The sequence below is a fragment of the Tetranychus urticae genome, chromosome 1 (genome assembly GCF_039701765.1).
Source record: "Tetranychus urticae isolate SD_2017Ah chromosome 1, NJAU_TeUrti_SD_1.0, whole genome shotgun sequence".
NCBI classification, from domain to species: Eukaryota; Metazoa; Arthropoda; class Arachnida; order Trombidiformes; family Tetranychidae; genus Tetranychus; species Tetranychus urticae.
In genome coordinates, this window is record NC_142958.1 from 1,097,164 (window position 1) to 1,120,901 (window position 23,738).

Consider the following 23,738-nt stretch of genomic DNA (forward strand, 5'->3'; position numbering starts at 1 on the left):
TTCAACACAATCTAACCATCTAACTACATGGACCATTAATCAACATAATGAATAGATTATTGGTTCAAAGAGAAAGAGTTAACCCGGAAAATTAGCGTTTAAAATTTATGAGTTGAACCAATAAAGTGAAATTTTTGGGTTCCCAAAGCCAAGAATTGGGTTTTCATTGGGTTAGTCCTTGTAAAAACAAAACTGTTGAGATATGAAACGTAAACATTACAATTTTGATACAATAATGGCTCTTATTTTACATCATACATGTATTTACACTTACAATCATCTGATTGTTGGCTTACAGTTTAACAAATATTTAAAATTAAAACGAATGCAATAAGAAAAAGAAAATTAATTAAAAACTTTATTTAAGTCAAGTTTATTTTAGGTTTGAAGAAGTGCTAAAGTCTCAAAAAACAAAAATTTTGCTTAAAATTTACAATAAAACACAATGCTATGTATTACAGGTTATTAACATTAGGAACTTAATCATCATGGTTGATTGTAGTTGATTGCACGTTTCTACGTGATTCAAGTAACCAAGACAATCAAATTTGAAGTCAATTTTGATTCACATTTGTAAAATGAAAACAATTTAAAAGTTCACACAAGGTAAAATTGAAATTTGAGTTCAATTTGTTTCATTCTAATAAAATACGTAAACCAAATATATTCACTTTTTTCAGCTATTAACAGTAAATAGCAATTTAGTTTGATGATTATATTATTGGTATTAAGAAAGTAAACAATTAATATGCTGATAGTAGATTGGCATGTTAACGTTTAATGTTTATTATTGGTAGTCAACTTGAATAAGATACTAATACAGGTAAGAAAAGTGAATTGATTTGTTGCTTCCCTTAATTAACATTATTTGAAATAAAAATTAAGAAAAATGGCTTCAAGTGATTAGCTTCATTGGACTCCACAATTTAAACTTAGGATAACCCAGGATAAATGGTGAGATAGATTAACAGGAATGATCAGGTGATTGGGTTAAGTGATTTTTCAATATTAACAGTTTTATAAAATGTTTGTTACAAAAATATTTATAAATAAATTTATTGTAACGCATCCAAATCACTATCAACATCACCATCAACATCATAATCATCATCATTAAAAAGGCCTTTAGCTAATTTCGTTCTTCACTGTTAAGCCTTTACTTTCCATGCTAAATAAGATTTGTGTTTTGCTCATAATTAGCAGCTCAACTTGAACATTGAAGAGTTAATATTTTGGCCTTTTCTTGTTCATGATGCTATATGGTTATCACAATTATCTCAATTAGTTGATCAATCTGTATTTTACAGACAAAGCCCTTCCCTGGCCTGATACACTAACCCATATTTGATCCTTTATTTTATTTAATACTTTGGCTTTTTGTTGTTGCTCCTGTTGTTTAACACTTCCCATTAAATGATTGATGTTAGTCAAATTAGATTATATGTCGATCATCGTCATTATTGATCAACAGTCTAACCAAAAACAATTTAACCTAATCAAAGATCGGTAATAATTTGGAAATGTAAAGGTAAAATTATTCAAATTGAAAGATGCGACAAGAGTAATCATGATATAATTAATCAAATGATTCCCCATTATAATGTTTAATGCAAATTGTCCTTCATTTTGTCTTCAGGTTGTTTCGTATAATTATTAGATTAATGACTTTTGTAGGATAAATTTTAAATTGTCAGCGTTAATCAACATGATTGATCTTAATTTTGTAACCGCATCCGAGTGCATTTTAACCAAACATGACCATACATGCATATTTAAATGATTAACGATGATTTCTGTTTCTGCAGACAATCGATTTTTGTTTTCATCTTCTAAAAGGCTGAACTTTGAATATAAATGGCTTGAGAAAGTATTGAATCATCAAATCGATTGAATTATTGACTACACAGATTCAGTTAGTATGAAGACAGCAAATATTAATGGTAAGTCTCTTTCAATTGGTTTACTTGTTCATCAATATTTCCAGAATGGGCTTGAAAGAAACGCCATTGCACCGTTGCTGCCTCTTCCATTTGCCTTTGGTGTAATTAATTGACTTTGGTGTGATTATAATATTTGTAAAGTTGATCAGTTTGATTATTAACAGCGTTAAACTTGTTTAAATAACTTTTGAAGACCAAAAAAGATTGGGTTGCAATCCAAAGGTGGACCAAAGGCTGTAAAGAGAGAGAGAAGGAAAAGCTTTTTCAATTTTCTTCAAAATAGAAACTAGGTGAGAGAAATAAAGATGATGGGATGACTGATGATAAGGATGATGAGGATGGCGAGAAGTATAAAATGTAGACCCACCCTGAATGCAAATTATCCGTGAAAAACAAATGCGCCTACTGAGAGGTTTGTTTGTAAAGTTATTATTTCATCTTCCTATTGCTTCGTTGTACTCCTTGATTCTTGTTGAACGCAACTATTTTGTATTTATTTCCCTTCTTTAATTTTTCCAGTTGACATTTCATTGGAATGACTAAAGAAAAAAAAGGAGAAAAGAAAGGAAATCGTTAGAAATGTTAACCAGAGGAAAAAAAAGGTTTTCAGTCGGGGAATGAATGGTAATGGTCTTACCATGATTGCGCTAAAGTGTCAAGGTGTATCCAAGATATTGAGTTACTCTGTGAAAGTTAAAACCGCTCAATTATATTCAACATACGCTCATATTTTTGCTGCTTGGTCTTTGATGGCTTAAAATTAAATAATACCCAAAACTAATTTTTACTGGTTACCACTGTACACAAAACATGACTATATTTACCTCACAATGTTTTTTCTTGTTTCCTCCTTTTCATCCTCATCATCTTTTTCTCTTTCTGTTCTTTCTTCTTGGGAAGGTAAGATGTTTGGAGAAAGAAAGAGAAACAAGATAAGTTGATGATGAAGTAAAAGAAGTTTAGCAGTAATTAAACGGTCTTTTCATCATTAGAAGATTATGGTTACAGGCTCATACATAATCAGCTAGATTGCAATAATAATAGGAATGACTCTCTTGAAAACAGGCTGGAAATGATGGTGAGGAGAAGGAGGATCATGATGTTGATGATAAAAGACCTTGAATGGTTCATTGATGGACATATGATAGTAACAGACCAGATTATCAATTGAATAGACTGAAGAGAAAGAAGGAAATAAAACAATAGTAACAAAAAATATAAATAATGACAATCAAAAGATGAGAAGAGGTTAAATTTTGAAAAAAGTATTTACCAGGAATAGAATATTGTTTGAAGATAATGCATGAATGGAATTAGTATGCTGATCAATTTATAATCATTATTGCTGGTGATAAAGCTGTATGGTATAAGACATCCAAGATAATACATATTGCCATCAAGGTAGACTATTGACCTGTTTGAATGGAGAAAAATATTTTATTAGAAGAATGGAACATAATTCTTGCTCAAAGTCAGACTCTATTTGCTATACGTTTACTCAATTACTTAAATAATTATTTCATTAATAATCTTAAAATAAAGGTAAATCACAAAAAAGCATTGAAATGAGGAAAGGAAAAAATATTAAACGGAACGAGAATCGGATAAAACAAAGAAAGGTTAAGCATGGTGGGATAAACGGCAAAGAGTATAAAGTTATACTCTTTGATAAACGGCAAGGTTAGGAAGAAGGTAATAAAAAGAGGAACCTACTTAAATTTTTTTATCAGGCAAGGCGGGAGAAGATCATAAATCTATGAAAGAAAGTGTGTGAGATAAAAAGAAAGAGATGATGAGGGAAGACAGAAAAGATGATGAGAAAAAGAGAGTTGAACATAAAGAAGTTGATAGAACCTAATCTATTTTGCCAAAAAAACACAAAAAAGACAAAGAAATTGAAAATGTTGTTTCTCCATTACCATTATCATTTAGCAGGTTTCTCTGCTTTGGTACTCCGACTTGATCAATTGTATCAGGCCCAATCTGTAAAAGGTTTCACACTGATATGTGCGTTTCAATAAACTCTAGCTTGATATCGCCATCAAAAGTCACTCAGCTTTTGCACCAATTTGTTTTGTTTGACCATTCAAATTCAGCAAACGTACTTGAAACGCGTCATATTAGCCTTTTAACACACTTTTCTGTAACCATTAAGATAATATCTTTTGTCCATCCCACAGTCACAAGTCACTCTTGGAAATCGAGGTGCCATATCATAAGACGCTCATTTAAACCTTGAAAAGATGAAAAAAACTTTTATTCAAAACAAGAATCAATGTTGAAATGTTATTGAATCTTCAGTTGATATCATTGATTTTAAATTAATTAGCGTTTTATAAAGTCTAATTTTGTCGCAAACGCATAGGACAACATTGCTCTGTGGCTGGAGGAAAAGATTGTATAAGTTGTTAACCAATGAATATGATATAATGTAATATAACCATGAACAAAGACTGTGTAGTTCAAGCTATTCAAGTTGGTTCTGGTTGGAAGCGAAGAAAATCATATTTTTACATACCTTGTTGCTTGATTTTATCCATTCCACTCAATATTTTAAAGAATATGTTGTAATACTCTTGCAGGATAATTTCAGTAATCAGATAAAATAAAAAAGGTAGATTAATAAACGAGGTTAGAGATGTGCGATAATATCAAAATGGTCGATTATTACCGATTATTTTTGTGAAAATTGCGTCATTATCGATAATCGTTTTTCAGGAACATGTTTGAGTCAAACTCAGGTTTGTTTTGTTGGGGCGCCACTTGTATGGAGTGAGCGAGCTTTCCTGGTGTTTTGATCAAAGAGTAACGTTTAGACTCTCTCTTTCTCTCTTTTATATTTTGGATGTTGTATTCATGTTTTGATCCTAAAAATTCAAGTAACAAGATAAATTAACTGTCCATTTACGGATTACACCAAATTGTGTGACTTTTGTGATTATTGGAGAGGGAAAAGCTATCAAGGTAATGTATTTTCCTATCTCTTTTTTTCTGGTTTTTTACTTAATTCTCACTTACATTGGAGATAGAGAAAGTTTACCAAAGAGTAGGATAACTCTAATAACTTTACTCTACTCTTTGAAGTTTAATACTCCATTTTTTTGCTCCTTTTCTAACTAACTTTGCTCTCCCTCTCTCTCTCTCTTCAACTTTTCTTCTTGCTTTGGAATATTCATATGTATAAATATATCACCCTCTTTGGTTGTACTCTGTTGAGTTTGTTTTTACTACCTTTTTCCTCTCTCCTTCTCTTATCGTTATTTTAGAATATATTGGGTAATAGGAAGAAAGTGATGAAAAATAACTTTACTTGAAAAGCGAACGCGACCAAAACAACATAAATTGCTCCTGTGGAGGAGATAAAGAGGATGATCACCACATCAACCCTTGTTGAAACGGTTTCGATTGATTATGAAGATTTTACTGAAGGTTTCCTCACCTGTGGTACCTGTTTAAATACTTATGATGGTGATCAACACACACCTAAACTGTTAACATGTAGCCATACTTTGTGTAAAATGTGCTTGGAATCTATCTGTAGTCAACCCGGAGTACCAGAGATTGGCTCATTTAGGTGTCCAATCTGTCGTGAACTAATCCATCTGCCCAGAGAAGGTGTTATAAATTTTCCTCCCTCATTTCTGGTTAACCAGTTACTCGATCTGGTTAATCGTCAAAGGAGAGAGGTTATACCAAAGTGTTCCAGCCATGTGACCCAAGAGCTTCTCTTTTGTGAAACTTGTGACATTGTTTTCTGTCTACTTTGTAATAATGGATCTCATTCAACAATCAACTGTAAACATACTGTAAGTTAACAAGATTCTGAAACAATTTGACCGCTACCATATCCTTCATTATCTTATTTTCAAAGAGCTTCTCTCTTACAGAATTACTTTTTCTTCAAGCCCGCCAAGAAAGAGGATACGAGATTAAGAAAATTAACCGAATCTTATTTTACAAACTGTTGAGATAACTAAAATAGATACAATGTAGTCTTAATTTTATTACATCTGAATTTAAAGGAAAGCACTTGGCTAGTTCTAGAATTTCTTATCAAATTCGTTTTCAAAATGGCAATTATTCGCTTCTTCTTTATCCATTAATTCCTCCATCCATAAATTAATCCATAACCTTCAACATGATTTCCAGATTAAAATTCATCTAAGATTTTATAATCCCATACTATTAGATGTCACAAAGTAAATTTTGCTTGAGAATTATTGGGTAGAAATGAAGACTAATTCAGAGTCACATTTGATGACGAAGTGAAAAAAGCTCTGAAAAAGTCAATATCCGTGATATGATTCCTACTCTTTTCTCAAAAATGTCTATCAGTCGGTAAAAATTCTTTGAAAATCTGGACTCTTTGATTATGAAGCGTGAAAAGTAATGAAAGAAAAGGTCCGCGTGATGAGGGAAGATGAAGTTATGTAGACATTTTTGCAGTGTGAGAATCCAGATGAAGTAATGTTGGAATAATTCTAGTTCAATCGTGAAAGGGTTCTTTGATCTTGTTGCTCCTTCTCTTTCTCTTCCTTTCTTCCTTTTTACCTCACTACCTTGCAGTTATTTCCTCTTTATTATTTTTATCTCTCACACACAAAAATTTCTGCTTCTTCTGCTTAAACCTCAACTTATTCATTCTCTTTGTTTTCTCAATTTTGTTTGCTCATCATCTTTTCTCACTAATCTTTCTCCTTCTCTCACTCAATTTTCAATCTGTTGATCTTACTCATTCTTGTTCTTTACCTTTTCATCTTTTTATCTTTTTCCCCTCTTGATATTGCAGGTAATACCCTTTGCATTTGCAATTAAACGTATGTCCGAAATATTGATGTACAAAGCACGCCAATGCATTGCCAAATATAATGAAGCCCATGAAAACGTAACAACTGAGATCCACAAGCTTGATGAAAATGCTGAACAAGCATTTGAGGATATAAACCGTACATTTCAAGAGATTATTAATTTGGTTGAAAGGAGACGTCAAGATGTTCTTTCAATTGCGAAAAAAATGAAACAAGACAAAGTTAACATCTTAGAAAATCAATTGAGATTGATTGAAGGAGAAAAGGCTAAAATTGAAGCTGAATGTGATGATTATTCGCATCAAGTGGACCTGCGAAATATAACTAAAAAAATTGAAGAGCTTAATGACAAAATTGACTCCATCAATGGTTTACTGGAACCAAGAGAGAATTGTTTCATTCGTTATGAACATCTTCACAATTCAGCTGTAAATTCAATCCAAACTGCAGTCAACTCTTTTGGTACCGTTCGATCAAGTAAAACATTCCCGCCTCTCTGTGAAGCCAACATAGGTAAATGTGTTGCCAAGCTTCGTACTTCTGCCAATATAATTACCTACGATTATGCTGGTTCAAGGCAAAGGTTTGGAGGAGATCCGGTTACAGCAGAGCTTCGTTGTCTTACCGATGAATCAAATGTTCCAGTTAAAATTGTGGACAAAAATGATGGTACTTATGAAGCTCAGTTTATAGCACCTAAAGGAGGAAAACATTGCCTTTTTGTATCAATTTTTGGCCGTCCAATCAAAACTTATCCTCTTGAATTTGAGGCAACTCTTCAAATAAATCCAATCTGTATCTATGGATCCAGAGGCAATGAGCAGCACGCTTTCCTTCAACCAGTGGCAATTGCCATTAGTGAGACAAATGATCAAATTTATGTTTTAGATACAGGAAACTGTCGAGTCAAAATACTGTCCCAAAATGATTGTAATAATTCACCCTTTACCTGTGTTTCCCACATTGATGGCCTGGATCGTTCGGTTACCGGTATGGCCCTGGTTCCCGAATCGGGTACAATTCTAGTCAGTAATTGGTCTACCCGTACAATAAGTGAACTCACTGATACTGGTAAAGTTTTACGGTACTTTAGTCATCGTGATCTTCGTGAGCCAACCCATTTATGTGTCAATAGTCAGCGTGAAATTATTGTCGCTGACAATGGTGCCCAAGCAGTTTTCATTTTTCATCCGTGTGGTAAAGTCAATCGAAGATTGGTAAACAGTGCAAATGGAACCAGCAAAGCTGGTGGAATGTCTAACATTGGAAGTGGAAACGGTAAAGGTTTCGGTGTTATTGGAGCTATTACCTTGGGACCTGACGATGAGATTATTGTTGCCGAGTCAAGGATTAAAATTTACTCAAAAGATGGATCAACTTTATTACGTGAGATTGTCTCCGATTCTTGTGGTAAAGGTGATTCTTATGGTGGACTGTGTTATGATAAAAAGGGTCACCTTTTAGCAACCAAATCGGAACGAGGCAAAGTTTATGTGCAAGTGTATGATTATTATTCTGGTCATTTAAAGTTAACAATTGACAGCATGGATGCTAAACTAAAAAGAGCCAGTGGATTAGCAACAACTAATGATTATCATGTGATTGTAGTCGATCTCGGTAATGATTGCATAAAAAAATATCGATACCATTGATATGTTTATGATGGCTCATGAATCGAGCAAGATTGACAGATAAAGAAACACAACAGACTTCATTCAACTAGCACAATTGCTTAATCCTGTCATCAATGCCACCGGTATTAATCTGTTTCTTAACTCTCATTACCATTACCATTCGCACATCCATCATCATCCAAACGACGTATTACTTATCGCCTCTTTTTTGCATTTTTTCATTGTCATCATTTTCAACATCAAATTAGGAATCTTTCGCGAATTCCCATAAACATCTGAAACAACAAATTAAAATATCAACATATACGCATTAAAATTTAATGAATTGATTAACTTAATTATAAATAAAAAATATTGAATATCAAAATTATACAAACAATTTTCATTTCTCAAAAAACAATTAAGGAACTTCGAATCGACTGATTAAGTTCACTGGCAGTGGTAGGCTACCAATGGTAGCTGCTAGAGATGGGCGATTACCTCGATTACATCGATACGGATCGATTCTTTTTCAGAAAATGAGCATCGATTAGTTCTTGCGAGAATCGATAAGCTTCACATGAGCTAAAAACGCACGAATTTTGCGATTCCATGTTTGCAGAAAAAAAATAAAAGGGAAATCGGCATAACTTAAGCAACTCAGAATTAAAATACTTGACTCGTCCAGTGATTTTAGTGCTGTGCAAAAGACTAATTTGTACTTTATTGATGGTAAGAAGAAGCCTCAAACTTGGAAAAGTTGCTTGAACGCTTCAAGATACAACATTTTCCTACCTTAATTAAGAATCGATATAATCGATTCCATTGCGCTAATCGCTAAAAATATCGATTACTTGATTAATCGAGAATCGCCCATCTATAGTAGCTGCTCTTCACGTACCAAATCCGTTCATATCATAGTCGCCATCTATTAGTATCAGAAAATAGCTCAACGGTCGAGCTTTATTTTCATAAAGTGTCTCCAAAACAAAAAATACCAAAGATGGCGACACTAGAAAGGTGGAGTGTTTTTTTATGTTGTAAATTTTAATTGGATCAAGTTGAACTTGATAAGTTTTTTATGCTTGTGTTTGAAGAGTAGCTTTGAAATTTAGACGTATTTTATTTCACTAGTTAAGATCTCACTTTATTATAGAATAGATTCCCCTATTAACATCAGAAAAACTTGTTCATTTTTCTCTGCGATTATCGGTTTAAAATTTTCAAAACCAATGTTTCTTTCGGATCTGCTTTGTCATATACTGCGCATTTTTGCTACAAAAAATGAGACAAAAAGCAATACACACTCTCCTTTGTCCTTCAACAAAGCTCATTATCCTAATCACACTCAATTGGCAAGCGTACTCTCGTTCAATTTTTCGATAAGAGTTAAAATTAGGTACATAGGATACTGTAAATTTTGCGGCAAAAGCGTTCGAGTGAGTTTCGACCTCACTTCATATATTGCGAATTTCATATAAAGTAATTTGGTGACATTTCCTTCTCAGGTACAGCCACGATGCAGCTAATATAAAGTCAACTCTGAAAATACAATTTTTTCTGATGATTTGAATCGATTGAAGGCAATGATTCTCCTGCTTTGCAACCTTCTAAACTAATTCGGACATCCTCAACACCGAAAATACTAACTTTAAAAGAGGTTTGGTAAATGCAGTAAATCATTTGGGTGTAGTTCCTAGACTCTGTAGGAATTCGCCTCGAAGCCATGCTTCAGATTTCGCTCCAAGTGAGCCGATACTGGAAAATTGACCAATCATTAGCCAATTAGTTGAACGTTCTCACAAGTTGCATGATTTGATAAAATTTCTCTTGATTTCATGTGAACAAATATTGCAAATCAGCGCCAGTATGCCGTCATGAAATAAAGTGTTAATTATGATAGAAGCAAAGTTTTATGATTAACATTCAAAGAGGGTTACTCTTTTGTGGCATGGAACAAACCTACCAGGGGTTATCCAATGATAAACACTTTGGCTTTGACATATTTCTATAATAGTTCAAAACAATGATCAACTGCTTTACTCTTATATGATCTTAAATATAAAATCAAATCTGTCTGAAACTTAGTTGGAGCTTTATTACTTAATTTCACATTTTCTTAAAAAGTGGAAATAGTGACAGCCATCAAGAGCATTCAGAGCTCACTACATTCCGTTTGTGCAAATGCGCCATAGCATGAACCAACTGACACAACTGGATCATGATATTGATAAAGTGGAATTCATCGTTATGGGAGGAACATTCATGCCTCTACCTGAGAGTAGTATTCCGTCAGTGATTTGTATGATGCCCTATCTGAAAATACTAGCTCATCAGTCTCTTAAGCAGTTAAATTTAGTAAAAAAATCTTAGACAAAGTGCATTGGAATAACTGCGGAAACAAGACCATTACTGTCTCAATCGTCATCTAAGTGATATGTTGTCTTATCGATGTAAAAAACTTGATCCTAACAGAGAACACACTGTTAGAGCTGTTGAGGATAATGCGATGCGTTTCCAATGCGTTGAAGATGTGGTTTCAAAGTTCTAACCGTTTAAAAATATTGTCCAACAAGTATTATTACTCATTATGTTAGTGCGTTTTAGACACCAATCGAGTTCCAATGTTATCGTCGCCCATTCAATTAGGAGGATGGTTTGAGATGGATAAAGATCTATTTTCCTCTGTCGCGACATTGTTCACCCCACTACTCACCTCATATCCTGAGGTCAAAAAGGTTTTAATCCCCGACACCGTTTATCCTTCAGTTTTTGTGGTCTTTAAAGGCATGCTCCGTGCCAATGAAATGGATGTTGAACCGCAAGATTTAAACGCATTTACTAACCAACTTGAAAGCATTTGTGTAAAATTTGCAAAATTTTATCATTCTTCTTGGGTTACCGACAATAGACCAATGGTTATTGTCAAGCAACTTTACAAATTATGGCGAGCAATAATCCTTTGGCCAAGACATGAGTCTGATCGACTGATAGATGATAGGGTCCAACCATGTGAGTAACAGGTTTGATTATAATGTTGTTTTTTATTCTTTTCCATTAATTTCGTATTTTATTTCTGTTTGCAGTTTACACTTCTTATGTGTCCAAAGATACTCCATGTCAGGAGTTTAAGTTGTATGAAAAAGAAGATCTGGTGAAAAGCTTCAATTATTATAATATAAAATTTTCACACGGAGATTCCAGAAAGAAACTCATCTTTGTTGGTCCAAACAATAAGACTTTTCAAGTCAAAAGAAAGAAAATGATAAATTTATATACTTTGAAATTCAAAACATTCGAGCGATATGCAGGAGACATAAATTATGTTTTCCTTCCTGCAAATATATCGGAATTCACTTTTGATCAATTTCAGTCTCTTGTTTTAAATGAAATGTGCACCATCCCCATGGAAAAGTTTGAAGAATGCAAGAACGAGTTAAAGAGCATCGGGCTGTCTATTGAAATCAGTGATCTTATTGGTGCACAGCACAAACATCAATATAGAGTTTTAGCCAGGAAAACCAAGAAGGTTAAATCTAAATCTTTTGTTTACATTTGTGCTTTAATCCTGACTATGCCACCAATCCGGCCGCAGCCACGGAAGAACCAGTTTTGGAAATCACGCGATTGGATGTGAATGATGAACAACCAGAATCAGAACCAGAGACAGAGTCGGAGTCAGAGTCAGAGCCAGAGCCTCCAAGAAAAAGGAAATGTTTAATTTAAATATTGAAAAAGATGATTTTCATAAAGCAATTCAGTTACATGTCAATTTGTCATTTTTTCATAATTTCGTTCCCTTATAATCATAATAAAATTTGAGTCATTTAAACACCTTTCGCTTGTCGATTTTATCAAATGTTTAAGCTCGTTTAGTTTTATGTTTAGTTTTATCTTCAGATTACGACTTTCAGTTCTAAATTAACATCAACCCATCAAATGCACGTCTCATACAAAGCTTACCACTAAATAGGTTTGTACTCGTAGATTTGTGTGAGTGATGCTGTGTGAAAGATGCTCAAATAAGTGTCGAGTATCGTTCAGCAACACGTTGGGACACTGTTTTCACAAAAAAACGTTTTTTAACACAGAGAAAAAAGTTGGAAAATTTTGTTTTTAGACTAATCCAATCAGAAAGAACTGAAAGGATTACTTAAAAATCAGAAATTAAGATTAAAATCATGTGGTCTCTTGAGGAGCAGTGTATTAAGGAAAATTGAAAATTATGGATTCGCTGCCCTACAAATAGTGCAAATAAGCTATTTTGCGAGTAATGCAGTCTCAGAGATGTGACTGTCTTTTTATTAATTACGCTTGTTTTGCTCATTGAATAGCCATTGCTTTGTACATAAGCTATTTCACGGGAGTGACATCATCTGGCACTTTACTGTGTTTGAAAAATAAGCACAAACTCAATTTTCGTAGCTGTATTGTTGAATTGTTAAAACAAACCATTGAATTGATATAAAGGAGATTTTTGGACATGCGTGTAAATGGATTTTTGGATTATTAATCTAGTTAATCTTTTATTGAAAAACCTTACTAAGACAGCGTCAAGTAAGTATATTTGGGTGATTATCATTTAAATCATACCTCTTGTCCATCAAGGGAACTTTGTTGTCAATGTTACTCTTTAAATCACCTAATATCTTATTTTCAATTGCTCATCCTCCCTATCATCATCATCACTACAAGCTAAACAAGCAGTTTACATCATCACCATTTATGATTTGAGATCTCAGTTTACTCCATCTTTTTTTAGCAAACCTCTTTGTAACTTTATATATTTTTAAATGTGATTTTCTATTTGGTTTCTTCCTGAATTAGTTTAACAAACTGAAAGAAAAATCCATCATCCATCTATTCACATCTTGATATAGAAGAAAATGGAAGGGTCCAAGATGGAAGAGCAAATAATAACGGATCAAACCTTACAACCTATTGTTATTGAGTGGATGATTAAACTTCAGCAAGGAATATTGACTGCTACCGATATTCGTTCTTACTGGGCTCGCACAGTTCCTAAAATCTATAGTCCATCTCGAGATTGTAACTGTTTAAATATTCAATTTGATGAAGAGAAAGCAAAATCGACTCTTCTTTTACCCTTGGAACAATTCTTGACTTTAAGTGATAATCCCAAAGAAGTATGTGAAAACCTCAAAAAAACTGATGCCGATCCGATGCTTTGTGGTAAAATGTTCAAAAATGGGGAACCAGTCTACTCTTGTCGGGACTGTGGGCTTGATGCTTCCTGTGTCCTTTGCGTGGACTGTTTTAAACGAAGGTAAGTAACAGCATTGGTTTGTGAACCTTCATCATTCTTTTTCTATATCACCCATTGGCTTTTCCTAATGATTTCTTAAACTTGACTATATAAATAGAATGGTGAAGGACAAATACGTTACTGTCAACTCTTATATATTAATATTGATATCAGTATCAAAGAGAAAAAAATTTAGACTTATCCCTTTATTTCTATTTATCTTCAACAGCGCTCATCGTAATCATAAATACAAAATGTGTATGAGCTCAGGTGGAGGCTACTGTGACTGCGGGGATTCCGAAGCTTGGAGAGCACATGTCTTCTGTGATGAGCATCTTAAGGGAAGTCAAAAGGTAATTTCAAGGATGTCAGAATTTCGATTGCAATTTGATTGAAAAAACTGGATTAATATCACTAACATTGCTTTTCTATAAACATAGGCTGGTGAAGAGGAAGACCCAAAAAACAGGTTAAATCCTGATCTTGTTCGAAGAGCTGAAATCATCATGAAAACTGTGGTACATTATTGTTTTGAAATTTTAGAATGGGAAAATTCAACAGTCTTACCTGAAAGCTTACAAGTAAAATCAGCTCAATCAGAGCCTGGATCAGAAGATTATGCTACGATGCTTTTTAACGATGAAATTCATACATATGATCAAGTTATCCAAACATTGAATCGTGCAATTGAATGTTCTACAAAAGAAGCCATTGATTTTGCTACGACTATTGATCATGAGGGAAGAACAATTGTCAGATGTTCTAATTTCCAATCATGTTGCCATGTTAAGCAATTGATTGAAAAACACACTGGTAGAAGTGGTAGTAAATCTCTGAAATGTGATGTTATGTTAACAAGTGTCATTGCTCATCAAACATTTGCCATGAGGCTACTTTCCTGGCTTCAAAATATTTTGTCATATTGCGAAGGGTTTAGATCAATATTTGGCTCAATTATGATGCAAATGTATCCAGAAGAAGAGCCAGATCCGTTTGCAGGCTCTCTGCTGGAAGCAATTATGAAGACTGATGTTCGTCTTTGGAAAACTGCAAGAAACCAATGGCACCAACTTTTCATAATTGGCCTTTTAATGAATTCCGAAACAAAAAAACAATTTGCAAAAACATTTACACGAATCTATTCTTCTCTTATGAAAGACTTTATCAACGATGATCATGAACATGGTGTATCAATAGCAAGCCTGGCTGTTCAAATTTTCACGGTGCCAACTTTAGCTCACAGTCTTATTGCCGAGGATGACGCATTTAATATCCTAATTTCAACGTTTTTACATGAATGTGTTAAACACCGTAATACCGAGGGTAAACTTGCTTTTGAACGAAATCATGCAACAATCAACTCCTTCAAGCGAGTTCAGTTTATACTCTCAGATCTTAAATATCTTCTTTACATTAAACCTAAAGTATGGACCGATGAGTTAAGAAAAAGTTTTCTACATGGATTTCGTCGACTCATTGAGCTTTTGGGCTGGATGCAAGGAATGGACAGTGTTGTACGACAAATAGGAGCTCATGTTGAATTTGAGGCTGAATGGGAAACAGGTATCAATCTTCAACTCAAACTTGCTCCCATTTTATCATTGATCATTGAATGGTGTGGTTCTGATCTAAGTGTGCTGGTCAAATCTCTCCGTATTTCTGTTCAAGACTTAAGTGACCGCATGAGTTTCATTCAATATGATGAATGGTCTTTATGCTCATATCGTGTTAAATGTATTCAATATGATGTTTCAACTAATCCTGTTACAATACATATACCATTATCCCGACTAGTCGCAGGTTTATTGCTTCATGTTACAATGACAGATTTAAATCCTAAAGATTTGATTAGACCTGCTGCTCGAGTTCTCATGGAACTACCTCTTCGCACTTTAGTTTTAATAGCTCAATTTAGGGCTGGTATGTGGCGAAGAAACGGTTTCTCTTTGGTGAATCAAGTTTATTTTTATCACAATACTCGTTTAAGAGATGAAATGTACGATCGTGATATCATGATGTTACAATTTGCTGCTGCTTCAATGGATCCAAATGAATTTTTAGTTCTGGTTCTCCATAAGTTTGGTCTGATTTTCTGGGCCCAAGACTCATTTGAAACCAAAAGTCGTAAACCTGAAGAAGATTTTATGAGGCAAACTGTTACTATGGTGGAAGAGTTTCTCAATTTATTATTAATCATTGTTAGTGAACGATACACCCCAGGTATCGGTAAAGTTACTTTTCAAGAACGCATGAGACGAGAAATAATACATTGGTTGTGCATGGAGCCGATGACCCACAGTGATCTTTTAAAATGCTTACCCCGTGAACTTTATGATGAGGTTGAAATTGAGAAGTTAATATTGGATGTTGCCAGTTTCAAGCGACCCTCACCAAACCAAGCTGGGGGCAAATATGAACTTAAAGAAGAATGTTATTCGTATTTCAATCCCTTCTTTTATCATTACTCACGTCAAGAACAAAGTACCGCTGAAGAGGTTCAGCTTAAGCGTAGACGTACCAATCGTGAAAAGCTTATTTGCTGTCCTCCACCAGTTCCTCCGGATTTCGCCCCATTCTATACTCCAATTTTGAAGATTCTTCAAAGTGATATATTTCTTCATGTTATTAATTCAGTTTTGGTTCGGGCTACATCATCATACTCACTTTCATTCTCAGAGACTCAATTCGAGAAAACTTTACACTTAATCGGTGTAGCTTTACATGAAGAGAGCAAATCATTGGAACAAGCACCTCAAAATGACATGGAAGGTCAAATCAGATTTACTGAACTTGCCGTTTCCAAAGGCATTTTAACGGGATTGCAAGCTTGTTTAGAAGTTTCTCGAATTGATTCACACCGAGATCTACTTTTGTGGACTCTTAAAAAATTTTCTGATGTTGCCAAATTACGAGGAACAGAACTACCTCAAACTTCAACCATGATGTCAGCTGTTTCGGAGATGGAAGATGAAAAGCCTCGATCTAAAGAGTCATCTAAAGCAAAGATTGCCGCTCAAAGAAGAGCCAGAATCATGGCACAAATGAAAGATATGCAAAAAAATTTTATCAAAGGTCATGCTGAATATTTTAAAGATAAAGATTCATGTTCCACATCTGGTGGATCTCTTATGGATTTGTCAAACGCTGAAGATGAATCTAGAGAACTACCTAGACAACCCTGTGCAGTTGGAATGAACCAACGAGGAAAAGAGATTCCAGAAGAAAGTCATATCTGTATCCTGTGTCGAGAGGAACAAGCTATCGAAGTCTCTGGCCGCTGCATGGTTTTGGCTGCTTTTGTTCAAGGATCCACTGTTTTATCAAAGAATCGTGAACGTGATGTCAACGAGGAAAACTTTCTGCCGTTTATGCCCGCTGATCTCTACTTTGGCTGTCATGTTTCAACTTGTGGTCATGTAATGCACAGCGATTGCTGGCAAAAATTTTTCGATGCAGTGCTTAGTAAAGAAAGAAGAAGACCTTTGCGTTATGGTCGGCATGTCAGCTTCGATGTTGATAAAAGTGAATTTCTTTGTCCTCTTTGTGAATGCCTCAGTAATGCTGTGATACCTTTGATACCACCTTCTATCTACCGTGAAACTGATTCGGAACCCTATGTCCGAGATATCAACCTTTCCGATTGGATTACTAGTTTACTAGGTCTAATTGAGAAAATATCACTCAACAAAATTGGCTCTGGTTTGTTATTATTTTTCATTAATTTAATCTTTATTTTTTATCTTTGACTAATTGTAATTTATATTTCAGGTCAACCAGATGGTTGTCGTATTTCTACACTAGCTGAACTCAGTACTCGTCCTAGTGAAGGGGCTTACGCTGCATCTTTAACCACTGCTTTTATAGAAATCTCGAAAAAACTTTCTGACGATATCAAATCAATGATGAGACTTTTAAACCAATCAATTAATAATGTAAATTAATTAATTTGTTTTGTATTTTTCAATATTAATTCATATTCTCCTTTTCATCTTCTCTTTAGATATTTCGTCATCGTTCCGATTTTATTCAAGAAGACATGATACCAAACCATGCTTATTGGGCAGCGGCCTTTACAATTCACTCAATTGAACGAGTTCTACGTGACGAGAAGAAATCTATTTTCGGTGATTTATCCTCTAGAAGATATAATTGTCTTCAAGCTCTAGTCAGATATGTGGGAGTAATTACCGTAGAAGATGATTCGGGTTGTATAGGAATACATTGTGCTCGTCTTTTAAGATATCTTCTTGTTTATGAAGATTATATCCTCAATCCCAGTTGTTTAGACGTTGATGCTTTTGGCCTATTGTTAACCCTAATATTAACCAGCCCGTCTCTTCATTTACCCGAAGAAGAAGTTTATACAACCCCTTCTATACCTAATGGAAGTGTATCAGACCAGCATTTCATCAACCTTATGACTGTCTTCCACTGTGTACAAGTAAGTATTGCTTATTTTCGCTTATTTTTAGTTTATTCTACAATTATAAAATTGTCTTTTCTTTTCTTTTTTAGATTATTCTCACAGACAAAGATTTCCTTGAAGAATGTAGTAGTAGTAGTGATAGTTTTAGTGACCCAATGGAAATTGATGATCCCAAAGATTCTGAAAGTGAGACAGAACTTAAGTTTGTTCATGAATTTTATACCAGCATATTGGTAGCTGCTGGAGTAGATCTTGAAAAAGGTGAAAAGATCAAGGAATATAATAAGGGTCGTACAGAACGGATAATCAAAATGCTGAGAGCCCAATTGCTTCCATTTTTAAGATGCACCGCAGTCTTTTTTCACTTTTTAACCGGAGTTGTTCCTCCAGCTAGATTAAAAGAAGGTGGCAGCCAATCATTGCCCAGTTCGGATGTTGAATATACGTTACTTTGTGAATACCTGGGCATGTCGCCTAAATTTTCATTATCATTTGGTTGCCAGTCTTTACGTCAACTTTCCCGTATTTGGTCTCAACATCCAAGAATTCGAATTTTACTCAGTGAAAAACCTGAGAATCTACTTTTGCCAGCAAATCTCCCGCTTAAGCTCATTAAGCAGCCTCATTCTGTTAATCAATTGTCAAGTTTACCCAAAGACTACAGTGAATTAATAAACAGTGTCTCCCAATTTATCTGTCCCAACTCGGAAAGTGATGAAGCTCGTACGCCTACAATGTGCCTTGTTTGTGGCACTATACTCTGCTCTCAAAGCTACTGCTGTCAAACTGAAGTTGACGGGCAAATGGTTGGAGCTTGTACCTTTCATGCTCTTGATTGTGGTGCAGGTATCGGAATATTTCTTCGTATCCGTGATTGTAAGATACTCCTTCTTGCCGGACGAGCTAAAGGTAAACCATCTTGTACTTATACTTTCTATTTTCAATGAAATTTACTCGATATAAATATCTTTGATTTTTCATTTTGCCAAATTTTCTTTACTAAATTTTTGAATTTGTTCATTTTTCAGGTACTTACATGTCTGCCCCTTACATAGATGCATATGGAGAAACAGATCAAGGTTTATTCAGGGGCAATCCTCTATCTCTGTGCGAATCTTCCTACAAGCAGCTACACAGATTATGGTTAAGACATGGTATTCCAGAAGAAATAGCTCATTCCCTGGAATTGCATAGTAACATGGCAACCATCAATTGGATTCTGCTCTGAGTTAAAAGTCCACAAATGATCAAAATATCGATGATGACAGACTTTAATTTTCAACTTTATGAAGAAGAAATATCCAACATCCAGCGTACATCAGTCTATCTCACAGACCCTCTTCTTTTTCTTCTCTCCTATTTTTTTTATTACTACAGAATTTGAGTCTGTAAAAGCTTATTCTGATGTGATTTCCATGGAATTAAATGTTGAATGAACCATGAATGATAATCATTCTTTGTCGAATGAAATCAGAAAAAAAACAAGGCGAAATCATTCTTTTCATCCAATAAAAGGGCGAGGCAACGTCAAAATTTTATATCTCATCATCATTACAGTAGAAGTTGAAATTTAAATTATCTTTCAGCCAATCCCTATTAACTCCACAAATAAATGCACCCAATTTTATTCTAATACTCAATATTTATACAGAAAAACAAAATAATATTGAAAACAAACCTAAAACTGATTAAAACATTTCTAGTTTCCAACTGATTAATAAAATCGGTCACACAATGAACACAAACAAACCATTAAATGAAGGCAATACTTTTGTTAATTTTAGCTTAAATCTGCTCAAATTGAATGAAATAATGAAATAACTTAATATTCAAACAGTGTTAATCTTATTAATACAAGTCAAAATTGATTAATTAAATCACATAAAAATCATTGAACAATTGATTTTATTTTCAACTTAAATATGCTTGAAATGTTTAATCAACAAACTTAAATATCTATTGAACTAACGGTTAGGTTGAAATTGAAATGAAATTTAATGCTGGCACAGAGTAGAGATAAAAAAAAGTCAAAGCAAAATGGATGAAAGAAAAGGAAAAATTTGCATTTGAATTTGCATAATTTAAGCATGATCATGATTAATTCAACTCTTTTCATCCATCAGCTTTGAAATTTATTAATCGTCAAACTGGTTAAAAAAAGTCGAACCATTCAACTCAGTCAATTATAAACAGTCAACTGAACAAATTATGATCAATCGTCATTATCATTGTTAAAAATTAGCAAAATTAAAACTTGCGACTCACTGATTCAACACACATCAATAAATTGATCCCAATTCAAATGATTACCCAAAAAGTTAAAATACTAAACCAGAAAAAAAGCTGAAGACAAATAAAATTCCAGTGTTACTGAACAAATAAACCTTCACATTTCAAGCCTAATCTAATAACAATAAATGACAAAAGAAGACTAAAAATGAAATAATTAAAATCTGTAACCAAATCTAGAGCTAAATTAAAAAGCAAATTAAAACTGAAGCCCAAAAAAATCAAACCTGAAATGCAAACCAAAGTCAAACTGACTTGTCCAGCTGAAAAAAAATCTGGTAAAAGTCAGGCTTTATGATTGTTTTTGCTCTCAAAATTATCGATTTAATTTGCCATTTGTTAAATTATGGTTGGATAAGAGATTTAATTAAATAATGTTTAAAAGAGGCTAAAATATTTAAACATTTTTTACCTTCAATCTCGATTAGTTGGACTGTTAAATTGCGCTTGAGTCGATTGAAAGATTGATTACAATTTTTCTGGTAAAATTAGGGAAACCTTTTTTGTTCATCTTTTAAACTTTAATTTTGAGCCAGTTTTTTTATCTGCCAACACTTTTCCATACTTTCATGTTATTCAGCAACTTTCATCCTGTAAACTTGAATAATGAGACAATTTTTATAATATAAATTATCATTATCATTATTACAATTTTTACCAATTTTAATAGTTTTAATCTATTCTTTTAACTCATCTTTTTTTACCCTTTTTCTGTATGTGACTTTGTTAATGTTCATTGAAGCCTAACTATTGATTATTACAACTACTGCTATTTGCTCCATCTAATTGGCTTAATTACAATTTTCTGTGCTAAAAGATTATGTTAACTTATCAACATTAATTTCTAATTATATCATCATCATAATCATCCTCACAACCCTTAACTATACAATTATCATTATTAAATGAAACTCCGAGTAAAAATTTGTTCAACAATCAAAAGCAAGAAGCAAAAAAGACCGAGACTTGAAACTGTTAATGTAACCCGATGAAAATGTTTAATTTAAAGTAAATTTTTTTCTTCCTTTCACTTGCAACTGATTATATTTTCAAATTAACACAGAGACACGAACTGGGTTCAGATAATTTTAAACTGAATCATTAATGATGAATCACATTAATGAATGAACACACAGGCGAAATGTGAAAGGCCAACAAAAAGAAGTAAAATAAAGGATAAGAAGAAAAGGGAAAAGCATTTAATCAAGTTGAACAGAAATTGAATTGAATAGACTTTCATGGTTTTCATGACGAAACCTGGAATAACTATTTTCATGGGAAAGAGAAGAGAAGAGAAGAAAAAAATTATTCGATTTACATGAAGAAATAGGTTGAGCAAGAAAATTTAAAATGTTGATGAAAAAGATGAAAGTTTTCTGGTTGAGAGTAAAAAATTGACAAGAATGGTTATAGGTTAATGGATGAAAAATATGTGACTTTCTTGACTGTGATGATCAAGATGAAGATGAGGAAGAAAAGTGAGAAAATTTTGTAAATTTTGGTTCAAGTGCTGATATGATGGAGTGGAAATGAGTTGGTGGGTTGAATGGTTAAGAAGAGAGATGATGATGAGGCTATTAGGAAGATCCAAAGGGTTGGATGATTTTAGTGAAAATATCGGATTAAATTGAGTTGACAGGGAATAAAATCGATGAGTTTTATATTCCAATGCAAATGAGAATGAGCAATCTTTTCCTCTTCTTTTTTTTCTCCTCCTCATCTTTCTCCTCTTTCCTCATCCAATTTTATCATCTTCATCTCAATACTTAATACAAGAAGAGAGAGAGAGAAAGTGGGAGTGAAAAAAAGGGTAAATATAAGGATAAATAAATATAAATGTTCATATAAAGCGACTTCATTTTTTGCCTTTGCTTTTAGACGAAACTCTTTTTTTTTGCTGTTCCTCCATTTCAAGTTTCTGTGAATTCATTTTAAATTCAATCGATATTTTTTTCTCATTTCAATATATTTTCATTAAAATTTCTCTCTCAGTTATCATTTAATTATGATGATGTCAACAATCAATTGTTTTTTGCCATTTACTTTCCCTCAAAAAATGTTTAAATCGCAAACATTTTTCCCTTTTCACTCCCAGTGATTGAAAAACCTTTCAGCTATTAGCATTTGTATTATGATAGGAATAAGGTTGACAGGAATTGTCTCTTTTTACGCTTCCTTTTCTTACATTCACTGTGCTAGGCTTGAAACCCTTTATAGCCGTCAGGTAAACAATTTATTTTTTCATCTTCTTTTCAAATAACATTAATCTTTACAAATTTTTGTCAACTTTTTTGGTTCCTCTTCCCTTCACCATTCAAATTGTGAAAAACAATGATTTGTGCCTTTTGTTTTTGTCTTTTCATTCATTTTACAAGTAATAACTCAAAAGCCTCCAGTTATTGAACATCTCTTGTGATCATTTAGTTTCATCGTTTCATTGTTTCAATTGAACAAAACTGAAAAGTTGAACGCAAAAATTGAAACCTCAATTTACTAATTAAAATTCAATTTCTTTAGGCGTAATTACATGATGACTAAATTAATGGTTAAATTAAAAGCATACAAATAAATTAAATGGCAATAATTTGCTTCTAAATAATATTTAAACCAGATTCACTTTAAGCGTAAAATTTTCTAGAAAAAGCGAAAAATTGAAAACTCATTTTCAACATTCCCTGTGTTATCATCATGAACTTTTCCAATTTCATCCAAAGATGAATTTCGATAAATTTTTCTGCTGAAAACAGGAAAAAGGAAAAATTTCTTGCTAAATGTTGAACCAACATTTGAAATTTAAATTCAAAGCGCTTTACTGTTGTTGACATTTTGCTTGAATCTAAAGCCGTCTTTTTGGAGTGAAACTTCTGAATGTTCAAGGCATGTTATCATGTTATCACAGTTATTAGTTAATAATTTCATGCCTTTGAGCCTCTTCCATCACTCAGATTTGGCATCAATTAATGACAACAAAGAGTAGACACAAAAATAAGCTTAAATGTATTTAATGAATAAAATCCCAATTGGATTCCATTATTTTTGTATTTACTTTGTTTTTCTGGTCAACTTGTTATTCAAACATTTTAACCAGTTTCTGGTTAACACTTGCTTTCAACTTTTGGCTATTATTTTGGGCTTTATATCAATCTTAATTAATGTTCAATGTTATCAAACTAAAATTATAATTATGATTGATTTGAATTGATTAAAAATAACGTTGGTGTAATCATTAAGTTATCAGCTGAACTCAGCTGATTTCCTTTTTTGTTGTAAAACTCTTAGCAATTAACTTTAATGAAATATTTCTCAATTGATTGATCATTTTAATTTAAATCAAAATTCACTTTTTTTCGTTTATTAATAATTTTCACTTTAAATTAAAAGCTAAAAGCTAAAATC

The 23,738-nt window shown here is 33.2% G+C and overlaps 2 protein-coding genes and 1 long non-coding RNA gene across 5 annotated transcripts; 2 read left to right on the plus strand and 1 right to left on the minus strand.

Moving 5' to 3' along the window:
- Positions 1-1,534: 1,534 nt before the first annotated feature.
- On the minus strand, positions 1,535-4,597 carry LOC107368304 (uncharacterized). Of its 2 annotated transcripts, XR_016198192.1 has the most exons (7): positions 4,459-4,597; positions 3,654-4,174; positions 3,214-3,354; positions 2,765-3,116; positions 2,578-2,717; positions 2,308-2,479; positions 1,535-2,174 (listed from the first exon to the last, which is right to left on the minus strand). It is a non-coding gene; the product is annotated as an uncharacterized LOC107368304 (long non-coding RNA). The 2 variants fall into 2 exon arrangements; XR_016198191.1 differs by lacking the exons at positions 3,654-4,174; positions 4,459-4,597 and adding an exon at positions 3,447-3,612 and having other exon boundaries at positions 2,578-2,624.
- Positions 4,598-4,703: 106 nt separating this feature from the next.
- LOC107368300 (tripartite motif-containing protein 2-like) lies at positions 4,704-8,749 on the plus strand. Its single transcript, XM_015936108.3, has 3 exons — positions 4,704-4,904; positions 5,207-5,746; positions 6,730-8,749. The coding sequence occupies exons 2-3, from the start codon at positions 5,309-5,311 to the stop codon at positions 8,398-8,400; spliced, it is 2,109 nt and encodes a 702-aa protein (XP_015791594.2). The 5' UTR covers positions 4,704-4,904; positions 5,207-5,308; the 3' UTR covers positions 8,401-8,749.
- A 3,817-nt stretch (positions 8,750-12,566) lies between these two features.
- On the plus strand, positions 12,567-19,831 carry LOC107368318 (E3 ubiquitin-protein ligase UBR2). 2 transcript variants are annotated; one of them, XM_015936128.3, is made up of 8 exons: positions 12,567-12,918; positions 13,189-13,648; positions 13,857-13,980; positions 14,068-17,326; positions 17,396-17,559; positions 17,628-18,068; positions 18,143-18,962; positions 19,082-19,831. In XM_015936128.3, the coding sequence occupies exons 2-8, from the start codon at positions 13,248-13,250 to the stop codon at positions 19,279-19,281; spliced, it is 5,409 nt and encodes a 1,802-aa protein (XP_015791614.1). In that variant the 5' UTR covers positions 12,567-12,918; positions 13,189-13,247; the 3' UTR covers positions 19,282-19,831. The 2 variants fall into 2 exon arrangements, with proteins under 2 accessions (XP_015791614.1, XP_089122218.1); XM_089266092.1 differs by lacking the exon at positions 12,567-12,918 and having other exon boundaries at positions 13,082-13,648.
- The last annotated feature ends 3,907 nt before the right edge of the window (positions 19,832-23,738 follow it).